At 48.0% G+C, this 14,025-nt stretch overlaps 1 protein-coding gene across 6 annotated transcripts in view; it reads left to right on the forward strand.

Annotated features, from left to right (window-relative positions):
- LDLRAD4 (low density lipoprotein receptor class A domain containing 4) overlaps positions 1–14,025 on the forward strand; it is a 436,719-nt gene that overhangs the window by 172,435 nt on the left and 250,259 nt on the right. For all 6 annotated transcript variants that reach the window (XM_033178426.1, XM_033178431.1, XM_033178430.1 and 3 more), the window contains one exon: positions 2,588–3,007. In XM_033178426.1, the coding sequence (XP_033034317.1) occupies positions 2,968–3,007 (40 nt within the window). In that variant the 5' untranslated portion in view covers positions 2,588–2,967. The remainder of the gene's footprint in view (positions 1–2,587; positions 3,008–14,025) is intronic.

Below are 14,025 nucleotides of genomic sequence, written 5' to 3' on the forward strand. Positions count from 1 at the left end.
GTATTTGTCTTTCAATTCTTGGCTTGTTTCATTTGGCATGATGTCCTCCAGTTTCATCCATGTTGTTGCAAATGAGAGTCTTGTTCTTTTTGAAGGTTGTATAGGACTCCATTCCGTATGTATACCACAGGGTCTTTATTCGTTCATCCACTGAAGGACACTTAGGTTGCTTGCGTATCTTGGTTATTGTGAATAGTGCTGAAATGAACGTGGGGGGTGTAGATATATTTTTGACGTACCTATTTCAATGCCTTGGATATATACCCAGCAGTGGGATTGCTGGATCATATGGTGATTCTATTTTTAGTCTTTTGAGGAACCTCCATACTGTTTTCAGAAATGGCTGTACCAATCTCCATTTCCACCAACAGCGTACCTGGGTTCCCTTTTCTCCACATCCTTGCCAATACTTCTCATCTTTTGTCTTTGAGAATGGCCGTTCCAGTGGGTGTGAGGTGATATCTCACCGTGGCTTTAATTTGCATTTTCCCTGATGCTTAGAGACTCTGATGCTTAGAGATGTTGAGCCTTTTTTCATATATCTGTCAGCCATTTGTATATCTTCTTTTGAGAAACGTCTTTTCAGATAATTGCCCATTTTAAAAATTGGCTTGTTTGTTTTCTTGCTGCTGAGTTGTTTGAATCTCTTATACACTTTGGATATTAGGCCCTTATCAGAAGTATGGTTTGCAAATATTTTCTCCCAATCTATGGGTTCTCTCTTCATTCTGTTGATTATTTCCTTATGATAACCTGATTTTTTAAAAAGTGAGGCAGCGTAACTTCTGCAATGGAACAAATAGACAAAATTCCCACAATAAAACAACAGCAAAAACCTCCCTTCAGTTTGGTTTTCTGAGTTTAGAGAATGAGAACAAATAAAGTCTAGCATATTGGCACACCAAAAGCATGACAGAAAAGGGCAGAGAAAAATCAGAGCTTTAGGGCAGGTGGGCTTTTGTCTGTATCTGGCAGGATAAATTCCATTTCCCGAAGTTCGTGATGCTAGTGCAACTAGTTTTCTTCTGAAGTTCCTGGAGGACCTGTGTTTGGCCATTTTTAGATGGAATGTTAGAATTCATAGAAAAAATGTTTTCTCGTATTTTCAAGCACTTCAAAGCCACCATTTATGCAAATAATTTATTTTTTAATTAAAATGTTACCTGTTCTTTAAACTTGAGGACTCCTACTGGGCCATACCTTATTAACCGAGGATGTTACTATAGATACATGAAGGTAATAGAATTGGATGTCTTAGTATCATTAAATTACTTCATTAATTTTTAATGTACTCCTTATAATTAGTACGTATCAGTGATGTGTTACTTCACTACCTTCTGTTTATAACAACATGTGGTTAACAGAGGACTCCTTTCTGTTCTGTGCTCTGTTCTCTTAAATTCTTTTTCTTTAGTTCGGTGGTGAAAAAGAAGAATGAGATTACATTTTCTAAAAATTGGTTATAAATTGATGAGGATGAAGTGATAACAGAAAAGAGATTTCCTAAATATTGGAGATTGATATTCAGGATTCTGTTTTAAAAGTCTGATCCTTTGGGCTTCTGACATTCTTGTTGTTAATATTGCTTTATGTTTAATGGAACATTAAAATATCTGAAAAACATTTTGTAAAATGCTTTTTTTATTATTCTGTTATTATTAATTCTTTTTTTTTTTGGAGACGGAGTTTTGTTCTTGTTGCCCAGGCTGGAGTGCAGTGGTGCGATCTTGGCTCACCGCAACCTCTGCCTCCCAAGTTCAAGTGATTCTCCTGCCTCAGCCTCCCGAGTAGCTGGGATTACAGGCATGCACCACCACACCCGGCTAATTTTTTTTGTATTTTTAGTAGAGACGGGGTTTCTCCATGTTGGTCAGGCTGATCTCGAACTCCTGACCTCAGGTGATCCTCCCTCCTAGGCCTCCCAACGTGCTGGGATTTTACAGGCAAAATGCTTTTATTATTATGTAACATATGGAGCAGTTTATAGACTAAATTTGCTTTTCTTTTCCATTCTCACTAAAAAGATAGTGCGGGCATTTGTTTTCCTCTTAAGAGTCCATTTTTAGACCAGGCATGGTGGCTCATGCCTGTAATCCTAGCACTTTGGGAAGCCAAGTGCTTTGGGAGGATTGCTTGAGGCCAGGAGTTTGAGGCCAGCCTGGCCAGCTTAGTGAGACCCTGCCATTCATTCATAGATAGATAAATAAGATAGATAGATAGATAGAATCACTTTTAAAAACTGCTCCATGCAAGTCCTGCATTTTCTTCCTGCAGTGCTGACCACAGTGGCCATGCACTGCAGACCCCAGTCTAAGGCCTTGGGAACCAGCTTGAGAAATGAGTTTCTTCCCCAGGGTGTCTGTGAGGGCAGAATGGCCCGGGAGGGACATTTGAGCCTTAGGAGGAGCATAGCTGTGGCCTTGGGGGGCAGATGGATCTCCTCCCACCCTGGCAGCCCCTGCAGGAGCCCCCATGCCCACAGTGGGGTCCTGGAGGCAGCTGCGTGGCTTTTCCTTTCTGGCCTCTATAGGCCTGTTAATTGTAATGCTTTTGCCAGTCATCAGGAAAGTGACCTCTTGCTTTTCAGTTTCAGAGGCGGAGCACAGCGAGCCGAGGCTGGGATCAGGAGCACCCGCGTGCAGGTGCGACCTGCAGGATGCTGGCAGCGGCGCGGCCCGGGGCGCCCGTGCTCTGAGGGCCTGAGGGTCAGCCCCTCCACCTGCGCCATGGCCTCCGCGCCCTGGCTGGACGGCTGACGGGAGCGGGGACCGCCGCCGCCCAGGTGCCACACCCGGGTACCGCTCGCCCGCGCGGAGCTGGGCAGGTGGGCCGCGGATGCTCTCAGAGGCCGGCCCAGCAGAGCGATGGACTCGGACAGGCTAAAATGGAAGTGACCTGAGCCTCGCCCGGCGGCTTCCTCGACGGGACAGCGCAAGAGTTGGAGCACAGGCTTGTCTGGGGAGCAGTATGCCGGAAGCTGGTTTTCAGGCCACAGATGCTTTCACAGGTGAGCGTGCTCCAGGTAATCCGAGGCTTTACCTCCACTCCTGGCAGGCAATAAAGTCCCAAACCACTGCATGCAGTGAACCTAGCTTTGCAGTCAGGAGCTGAAGGCCAGCGCCGTCAAGGGCATGCAGTGAACCTGGCTTTGCAGTCAGGAGCTGAAGGCCAGCGCCGTCAAGGGCATGCAGTGAACCTGGTTTTGCAGTCAGGAGCTGAAGGCCAGCACAGTCAAGGGCATGCAGTGAACCTGGCTTTGCAGTCAGGAGCTGAAGGCCAGCGCCGTCAAGGGCTCAGGCTCCTGTGGTGACTGATTTTGACAAAATAATAATGTGTTTTCCTTCACTCTCTCAATAGCAGTTTGAAAAAGCGTTTGACACTTTTTGCTTCTGTTTTTGTTGAATGATAGTCTACACACAATATCCTGCAGTATTCGCAGCGTCTTCCAAGTCTCTGTTCTCTAAGGAAATGTGTCACTTGCTGAGCGAGGGTCGGGGAAGTGTGGTTTCTTTCCAGAACCGGGAAGATTCTCCGAGGGAAAAGATTAATTGCCGATGTGTGCTTGATCCCTCCCCATCTTTAATTTCTCAGATTTATTTGTGTGCTTGGACAACTGGGCAGAACTCGTCTTGCAGTGAGCGGGGAGAAGTGGGACACCCCGGTGTGCAGGTGATTTGGCCCTGACTGGCAGGTTGCAGGGAACCACACAGTCTGGCTGGCACTCAGAGCCCTCACCCAAGACACAGGGGATTTTGAATTCAGATCCTAGCTCTTTTGTCTGATTCACATAACATCCCAGGAAGCCACTGAATCCTCTGGGCCTCTGGCTCCTTGTAGACAGACTGGGTGGGCTCTGTGACATTGAGGAACCTCATGAAATCCGGGGAGAACGTGTTTACATAAAAGAGGTTTTGAGGGGGTTGCTTTTTATTTAAAAGAAAGATGGTAGAAATAGTCACAAGAAGTGACCCTATTCTCTGGTTCCACGAGTCCCAGAAGTTTGCAGCTTTTCAGATTTTGTGGAGGGAGCAGGTCAGGCTGTTGGGATGCCTGGAGAGAGGGGCAGGGGCTCAGGCTTGATTGGCATGGGCCTTCTCCTTGGATTAGACGTCAGCTCCTAGACAGCCTCGCGCTCCTCCGCGCTCCCTGTGGCTTCAGTGTGAAGAGAAGGAGCGCCACTGTGGTGCTGCTCCAAGGAAGAACGAGGGGACGGTTCTTCCCAACCTTGGTCGCTTCCATGGGCACCTACAGGAGACCTCCTGAGGCAGCTTGCACCACATCTGTGACATGGGGTCTCAGTGACAGTGCCTCCGCCGAGGTGTGGGAGGTGGGTCAGGGCCTGTGCTGGTGAGCTTGGCAGCTGTGTGGATGCCTCCCTCCAGATTGTGAGGGGCTGGTTACTCTCTGGCCCATGTGGATGAGCTCCGCAGCTGTGTACACCTTCCTTCTGGGTTGTGGTGTGTGGGTCATGGCCCATGTGGATGAGCTCCGCAGCTGTGTAGACGAAGGGTTGGGGGAGCATGTGCAAAGCCAAGCTCTCTCGAACCATCTTCATACCTGCAGCCCAGCTGTCTGGAAACCCTGCCCTTCCTCATCCTTACCGTGTGTGCTTCAGCTGTTTCCGTCTCAGGAACAACTCCCTCGTGGATACCTCTCCCCTCCAGGCAGGGGTGGGCAGCTCCCTCGTGGATACCCCACCCCTCCCGGGGGGGGGTGGGCAGCAGAAGCAACTGAGAAGTGGCTGGATGTGCTCAGCCTCCTTGTCCCTTGTCCCTACACCCCAGGAGGCAGCTGGGGAGGAGCGGCACCTAGGAGTTGACGTAGAGAAGCTCTTCAGAGTAGTTCTGGGAGGAAGAGGGAACAAGAAAAGGAAGTGAACACGGAACAAAAGGAGCCCGAGAAAAAGTGGCGCACTCTCAGGAAGCTGCCCTGTCCATGGGCCTGACTGCAGGGTGGAGGCCGCAGGGTGGCCCACAGAGGCCAGGGTTCTGGGGCCGTCTCCTCACCCTGCTGCACCTGATGCTGGTCCACGTGGCTTCCACTGAGACAGCCACGCCATCCTCACACTCTGGGGTGCTGGGGGTTCCTCTGCCCCAAGGGAAAGGGAAAGGCCTGACTGAGCCTGTGTTTAGAAGACTCAGAATCCCGTGGTTCTGCCTGGAGGATTCTTGCAGGTAGCACAGTACCTCTCACATATGAAGCCAAGGTATGTGGCAGCGGTTACCCCTGGGGCCTGCGTCACCCCACCTTCCTCCCCTCTTGCTCACAGCCACCCACTTTTCGCTCCTCCGCAGCTCTCGTTTTTGTTTCATTTGTAATTTATGAATAATAGTTGTCTGTATTGGTAGGTTCCAGTGAGATGTTTGGATACATGTATGTGTTATGGAGTGAACATGTCAGGCTAATCGGCCGTGCTCATCACTGCACATTTTATCATTTCTTTGTACTGAGAATACTTTGGCTCCTGTCTTTCAGCTCACATTTATGAGTTTCCCAAGAATTCGTTTCCTTCCTTTGGCCTCTTGCCCACAATGTCAGCCTGGCTGAGTAACAGGTGTGCCGGCGGCAGTGGTGGGGTGTACGCCACAGCTGCTGTTTTGGAACCACAGTGTGCCGGGCACCGTGCTCCCGCTGTGTGTCCTTTGCCAGGCGTCACAGCAACTCTGAGGCTGGTGCTGTCACGCTGGCCGTGCTCCCCGCGGGGCGCGCTCGGTGCACGCAGGAACTGACTGGTGCCAGTGGCCTCTCCAGATTGTCTCACGCTGTGTGGCCTCGGGTACACACGGGGTTCCCTGGGGAGCTTCTCCACCACCTGGGTCTCACCCTCAGAGACTGAGATTTAATGGGTCTTGGCATCACCTAGACCGGCTAAATCAGGACTCTCATCCCCACAAGATCCCAGGTGCTTGGCTCACTTTAAAGTCTGGGAAGCACTGGGAGCTGGCACCCGGCAGAGCAGTGTTCAGAGAGAGGCCAGGATGCTCGAGGGGGGCATGTCTCAAAAGAAATCACCTGACTTGTGCTGTTCCTTCAGCAGGGGGGATCAAAATAATGGGTCTACCTGTTCTCAGGAGACCATCGCGTGTTGAATAGTGTTCACACTGTTGGGTGCGCCAGCACCTGCAGGGCGGCAGTTTTAGCTTCCCCATCTCTCTCTAGGAAGTAACCAGCAGTGAGATAAGGAGATGTGAGTGCCTGACCTTCTCTGGAGCTGGGTCCCTGGAGACTTGGCTCATCATTTTTATTCTTGGTCTCCCTTCCCATCTGTCTGCCCACATAGTTTGTAAGAGTCCCTGTGGTGCAGGATGAAGGACTGACACGTTCTGCCTGCCCAGGCAACTGGGTGAAGGTGGAGCTTTAGAGGGAGATGAGCAGGAGCCCGGTGCCCAGCCCACTGCCTTAGTTGGGTTGCTGCTTTTAAAATTTTGGATTTTGCTGATTCTGTGGGCTAATGGAAAGGAGTCTTGCCTTAGATAAGGCATTGAGGCATCTTCCCTAGGCTTTAAATCTTGTGTTAGGGCCAGGCAAATGTCCCTGGGCAGTTAACCATACGTCCACTAAAAGAAATTTGTCACTTTATGTTCCAGTTCTCTTGGAGGGTGGAGGCTCAGAATTCCTCTTTAAGAGGGTTTCGGGCGGCACTCCGGCTGTAGGGGAGGACTGGGCGACCTGGCGTGAAGCTGCGTTTGTTTGGAGCGTGTGAAATGACCGTGAGGGTGGCAGGAGTTTGGAAGGCCCGTGTCCCCATGCCACGCCGGCAGTCCTGCATGATGGAGTTCACTCACCTCGTGCCTCCTGGGTGAGTGTGGGTACACTCACATAGATGCCTATGGCACATTTAACTTCTTAATTATGATCTTAGGTGAACATGCTTGCGTACAGGAATTGGGATACATTATTTTTAATTTTCTTAGCATATACAATTTAGAAATGATTTCAGTCATTTAGATACTATTTTATATCAAAAATTAATTTTTTCCTTTTACAAGTAACATCGCCTCATTGTAAGCAAACTTGGAAAGCTCAAGAGTCAAAAGAAGAAAAATAATTTCCCACACGCATCTTTGCCGTGGGAATCTTTCTTCAGGCAACATTTTGGCTTAAATCCTTCTAGTCTTTTCTTTTGCAAATGTCTTCCTACAGAACTGTGTTCATAATAGTATTTAATATAGTAACCTGATCTTTCCTTTTAACATTACATTATGAGCATTTTTCTTATAAATACGATTTTAAATTGCTGCATAATATTTTCATGTACATGTACTTGAATTTTAAAATTGTGTACCTATTGTTGGATAGTCCTGTTTTTGACAGTTTTCACCCTTAGGAATAACGCTTTGATGAACACGTTTGTGCATAAAAACTCTTCTGTATATTTGATTATTTCCTTGGGATGAACTCCCCGAGGCAAAATTATTGGGTCCAAAGATGTGAATTCTGTTAAAGCTCATAACTGAATTTCCAGAAGGATCGGTTGATCCTAACTTTTGAGGCTACGCTGAAACTGGCTTCCTTCCGTTGCCGGTCGCCTGTTCACGGTGACTGTGCTCAGAACTGGGCGTGTCCTCCACGGTTCAGCCGTGCGTGGAGCAGCCCTCGCCTGCCTCACAGGGCGTTTGTGAAGCTCTTTGCAGCATGCGGCTCTAAAGGCCGCCTGAGTGCCATGTGTTGCACCCTCATGTTACAGTTGAACACGTAAAAACGCAGATGTCCAAAACTTACTGTTTTTGTTCTTACAGGCCCTCTTTCTGCCTGGCTGTCATTCATTGAGGCAATGATGTAGGTGAATGGACTCTGGAAAGATAAGACTCTGTCGGTCCTAAAAACAAACCCCCATTTCCTCTGAGCAGAGGGACGCAGGGACCCTTCCAGACTGGGTCCGCTGGCCTCCATCCCAGGTGCCATCACAGTGGTGGAGATTTCATCTGAGGTTTCTTGTGCTTTCGACTGACTTGGAGCGCATCCTGCCTGGGTGTCACTGCACACATCCTAAAGATGTTGCTGGCTTGAGATTCTGCCTCTTCCCGGCCCATGGTGCCACCCTTAGATACTGCAAAGGTTTTGCACAGTTAATTTTCTTAGACTTTTTAAATTATTTCAATGTTAGAGAAAAAGCATTTAACCTCAGTAACTAGGTAAGTGAACCAAATTCCTATAGAATTTATAGTGAATCTTTCCGGTGAAAGGAGAATCAGATCTAATTGTTAAATAAATTAAGGTTATTTCGCTCATAAAGGAGGAGGAGGGTAGTTAGTAGTCTTTATCTGAAAGTGCTATTTTGTGGATGTTGGTGACCAGGTTTTCTCAGCCACTAATGAGAGTGAAAAAGAAGAATCACGTAAGTGGAATAGTTGGAGCTGTTTACCCTGCGGGCTCCGAGTGCAGGATGTCGGCTTGCTGGGGGTGTGACTGGGCTGCTGGGTTCAGCAGCAGCTCCCAGTGTGCCCTTCCCACCCCACAGACCTTCTGCGCGTTCCTCATTTCTCTCCTCTGCAAGGTTGCACCTGTGGCTGACCCATGGTTGCCCTCAGCCCCCGCCTTCCAGAGCTGCCCAGCGAATGCGCGCTTTAAGACATATTGAGAGCTGTTCCTCCATAAAAGGAGTGGGAGTGAATTCATGGCCAAAGCTTGGAAGAAGAAACTTAAACCAGTTTCTTTACTACAGAACTTTTCAGTCTTTAACATGGGGCTGTGCAGTGTGAAGGTCCCAGGTGGGCAGACAGCGGGCAGTGTTTTCCCAATGACAAGACCTGGAAGGCGTTTTAGAGAGAACAGCAGGCAGGGACAGCTTCTCATAGCACGCACTCTGGAGAAGCCACAAATGTTTTGGGGGTCGCCTCCCACCATCTGCAGCTCCCGTGTGCCCGTCCCACCTGCGCCAGTGCAGCGGTCCCCGGCGGGCTGCTTCTGTTGAGCAAATATTGACGGAGCTCTTGCCAGGTGTATGTCAAGTGCTGCGGAGAAACAGTGTCATGAGACCACCTCCCTGCCTCCGTTCTGTCCTCTCTCTGATTCTGCCGATGCTCGTTAGAGTGAGGTTTTAGTGATAAGTTTCCTTTGCCCCAGAACTTCCCAGGGCTGCTTCTTGCTTCATAACAAGAGTCCAGACTCCTCATCCTGGAGTTGGAGGCCCCCTAGAGTTGCCTTCCTTCATTCTCGTGCTGTGACCAGAGTTCCGGACACAGTGACTGTGAGCCCACCTCTCAGTTGTTTGTGCAGTGTTTAATGGCGATGCTGTTGCTGATGCTTTCTCATCTCCTGCAGAGTCTCTCCTTCCACCCTCTTCCTCTCCAGCTTCAGGATCTGTCTTAGGTCCATGTACTCTTTTGTGATGTGCACAGGAGAAGCCTAGACAGTCTTCCTACTTGCAATTTAGTAGACATAGAAATGATTGATAATGGCTTTTTGTAAAAATCTCAAATGCTTTTTCTCCAGGGAAGTTAAGTTTGTTGAGAGCCATTTGCACATACTGTGGTGTTTGGACTTGGCTTTTCCTTCATGCTGTTTAGCCTTGAATGTAGTCCTCAGTTATAAACCTCACCTTAATTAATAACGTTTCTGTGTGTAAATAACATGTAATTTATGTTGTTATTCCCATAAGCACCAAACTCTTCTCCATTTTCTTCCCAGTAAACCATTCTATACTGTTTCAAGATAATCAAATGTGATTATCTTCTTTTGTTTTAGAGGCATGGTGGTAGTCTCATGTCTGAGATGTGTACTTACCCATTTTAAATAAGGGTGAGAAGTAATTTCAGTATTCCCTGAAACTATATTTATTTTAAGGTTACTTGAGTGTGTACAACATAAAGATAGTTATAAATATCTTTTTATAGCTCTTAAATAGCTAAAATAGCAAAAGAAATTAAATATAAAAATTATGAAGTCAAAACTATTCCAATTAATATTTAATCTGACAGATGAGTTTGTTCGCTGAAACCTTTCATTTTCCAGCTCTTTTTATTTATGATCAGAGCATCGCGCAGGGAGACTTCGTGATGGTGGCTGCTCATTGCTGGATGTTAGGCTGATAGCACAGCCAAGACCAGTTTGATGCTGGCTCTACAGTCAGTAACTCTGAGCATTGTTTAAGATGAACCCCTGCCACTGAGTATCCAGGATCAGAGCAACCGACATGTCTCATTAGGTTCTTTGGAAAATGCTGGCTTTTGTCCGTTGTACATCTCGATGTTGTAGTTATCCCTGAAATGGAGCCACTTAGCTCTAGAGAAATCAAACATGTGCAGAAAGCAGGTGGCTGCTTTCATATGTGGCCTCTCGTACTTTCTTGGGTCCTACCCTCCTTCTCTGAGATGGAGTCTCGCTGTGTCGCCCAGGCTGGAGTGCAGTGGCGGCTCACTGCAAGATCCGCCTCCTGGGTTCATGCCATTCTCCTGCCTCAGCCTTCCGAGTAGCTGGGACTATAGGCGCCGCCACCGTGCCCTGCTAATTTTTTTATATTTTTAGTAGAGATGGGGTTTCACCATGTTAGCCAGGATGGTCTCCATCTCCTGACCTCGTGATCCGCCTGTCTCGGCCTCTCAAAGTGCTGGGATTACAGGCGTGAGCCACTGCACCTGGCCTAGAGTCCTTCATACTGGATGCTTCTGTGCTCTCTGTTGGAGGATGAGCTCAGAGGCTGGGAAAGGCATTGCTTCCAGCAGGAGCAGCCAGCCCCGGTCACCCTCCAGTTCCTGCTCTGTGACGTTGATGAATCAGCTGACCTCTCTGAAGTGCCCTCTTTACCACACTGAAGTAGAGATAATGGCCAGTGAGTAGGTTCTGTATAGGGATTAAGTGAAATAACATTTGTGAAGTACCAAAACACAGAGTCTGGCTTATAGTGGTGCTCAATAAATGTTCTTCCCCGTCTTCTTTCATAGTCTTCTTGAAGTTGATTATACAGAAAGGCCTCATAAAAATCAGGGGTTCATTTAGCAGATATTTAACAGTTGTCATGCCATACTTGTGTCTCAGGAGTGCACAGTCTGAGTGTCATCACGATCTGCACAGTTAACTCTGACGACATCCCGCGCAGGTGTGGAGGTGGGAGCTGGCGTGGGGTTGGGGCTGGCAGGGTGGGAGCTGATGGGGGTGGGAGCTATTATGGGGGTCGGAACTGGCTGGCGTCGGGGTGGGAGTTGTTGGGGGTGGGAATCTCCAGCACATGGCTTCCCCTCTGGTTCCTTATATCCTGTTTGATAGGGCTTTTAGCTGAACCTGAGCCCTGCCACCTGCCTGTGCTGGGCTGATAATCGCCTCTCCTCCAGAGTCTCGTGGAGTCGTCACAGGCCAAGGGTCTTCAGACTTGGCTCGAAGTCAAGTCCTGGGTCTCTGTGTTTTTTCAGGATACTATGTTTAAATGGGGGAACTCAGAAATGGGATGCAAAAATAAACACGTTTGACATCTGGGTGGTGGTTTATGGTTCCATTAAACATTTTTAATCAATAATAGTCCAATATGGGAGTATGGACTCTTTTTCCTCTCAATTAAAGTTGGCATTTGTAGAATACTCCAGGATGGTGTGAGAAGACATCTCCTAGTTCAAGGTTTCCTAGGGGCAATAAAAGAATACAAAATAATAACATGGTGCCCTAGTTGGGCATCTAATTCTGTGCTCTGTTAGCACAATCAGCCTTGTTGTCCTTTGTGGATGCTCAAGTCCGTGATATAAAATGATGGTGCATATACTTATAACACACATAAGATTACTTACGATACCACATACAATGTAAATGTTGTGTAAATAGTTGTTATACTATTATTTTAAAAAATTGTATTTTTTACTTTTTAGACAGGGTCTTGATGTGTCACCTAGGCTGGAGTGCAGTGGTGCCATCATAGCTCACTGCAGTCTCAACCTCCTGGGCTCGAGTGATCCTCTCTCCTTGGCCTCTTGAGTAGCTTGGACTACAGGTGCATGCCAACACATCTGGCTAATTGTTTATTTTTTGTAGAGACGGGGTTTTGCCATGTTGCCTAGGCTGGTCTCAAACTCCTGGGCTCAAGCGATCCTCCTGCCCTGACCTCCCAAAGTGCTCGGGTTACAGGTGTGAGCCACTGCGCCTGGCCTATTTTTTATTGTTTTATTGTTATTTGTATTTTTTCCTCAATATTTTCAGTCTGCAGTTAGTTGAATCCATAAATGCAGAAACTGTGGATACAGAGGGCTGACAGTACAGCTGCAGAGATTGTACAGAAGAAAATACTTGTTACTAAATGTTTCTGGGTGCCGTATTGTATTTTAAAGAACTCATATTCCAGTTGCTAAGTAGACAACAGGCTTCCAGACTCCTTAGGGAGATGGGGGTGTGCCTGTTTCACATGGGGGTTCTGTGCTAGGCTTGCTAGGTCTGCCACCCCTGAGGGAGAGACCATCCACAGCTGTTGATGGGTTTGTCTGACTTTCTTTTTTTTCTTTTTCTTTTTTTTTTTTTGAGACCAAGTCTCGCTCTGTCGCCCAGGCTGGAGTGCAGCGGCACGATCTTGGCTCACTGCAAGCTCCACCTCCCGGGTTCACACCATTCTCCTGCCTCAGCCTCCCAAGTAGCTGGGTCTACAGGCACCCACCAGCACGCCCACCTAATTTTTTGTATTTTTAATAGAAATAGGGCTTCATCATGTTAGCCAGGATGGTCTTGATCTCCTGACCTCATGATCCGCCCACCTCGGCCAAGCAAACTGACTTTTGTTTTTAATTTTTAAAAACTTTAATGCCCTTTTGCAGCAATAGGGTCTTGCTATGTTTTCCAGGCTGGTCTTGTATTCCTGGCCTCAAGTGATCCTCCCACTGTGGCCTCCCAAAGCACTGGGATTGTAGGCATGAGACAGTGTGCCCTGCTGGGTTTGCCTGACTTCTTAGGAAAATCATCCTGATATCAGTGTTTCTGAATCCTACCACCTGTTTCTTGTCATCTTGTCTGTAGGGCCCTAGAGTAGCAGTGTCCTTGGCACTCACTGAAAAAGCCGTGAGACTCAGCAGGCCCTGCCCCAGGACGACAAAGCACGGTGTTACCACGGTACAGCCTTCCTCGTATGGGGAGTTGGGGAGAAAACCTGGCTGGTCTATCATCTACACTCATTTTTTTCTTTTGTGATAAAATTGCAGAAAATTCAGGGTGTTTTCCCTGCCCTTTTGGAAGGATGCTATCTTGATCTTGCGCACGCTGTTTCACAGAGCTGACATAAGGAGTGAAGATTAATTGTCTGCCACGGCAGGTGCTTTCGCATATGTGGCCGTGTGTGCTCCCTGAGACAGCCCCAGGAGGTGTGGGCGTGATCTGAGTTTGTGGCTCAGGATCTGCACAGGCCTGAGAGACCCTCCTCGAGGACACAGTGACCAGTGGGGGCCACCGTGTCAGGGTTGAATGTGGGGCTGTCTCAGATCCTCCCACTGTGGCCGTTTCCTTCGAACTGAGTCGGGGCAGGAGGGGACAGAGGGAGAGAGGCAGGAGGCTGAAGCTCGAAACTGAACGCCGATACTAAGCGTTTGATCGGGTTGTCTGTGTTCTAAGTTGGAAAATACAAACTTTTACACGTCTGCCTTAGATAACCTCACTGGCATTTGTCATTCTGCTTTTGGAATGCTTAGGCGTGAAAGCAGAAAGGCGTCACGATGGTGATAGGCTTGCATAGCAGTGTGAGTGTGCAAACCTGAAAATGGGAAAAAATGGGACATTTTATGTTATGTACATTTTATCATAATGAACATAAACAATTTTGAAAGAAAGAAAATTGCATCAATACCATTGAGCTTATCAGAAGGTTTGAGTGTGGGTCTTGATGGGAAGTAAGGGAGCAGAAAGATGGGTGGGAAAGTGGGAGTGGCTGTGGGTGGGTCATGAGGGTCTCAGTGTTGGCTTAAGGACAGGTTTCGAAGGAGATGGGCGGCCCCTGCCACTAACAGCTGATGTGTGGTGAACAATGCTCTGTTGATGTGGGTTTGGTGCCCACAGGGAGGATAGGCAGTGTGCTGGTGGGCTGCTGGTGTCCTCACAGCCTCTGACCACCAGCCTGGAAATGGG

The sequence above is a fragment of the Trachypithecus francoisi genome, unplaced genomic scaffold (genome assembly GCF_009764315.1).
Source record: "Trachypithecus francoisi isolate TF-2019V2 unplaced genomic scaffold, Tfra_2.0 Lachesis_group19, whole genome shotgun sequence".
Taxonomy (NCBI): domain Eukaryota; kingdom Metazoa; phylum Chordata; class Mammalia; order Primates; family Cercopithecidae; genus Trachypithecus; species Trachypithecus francoisi.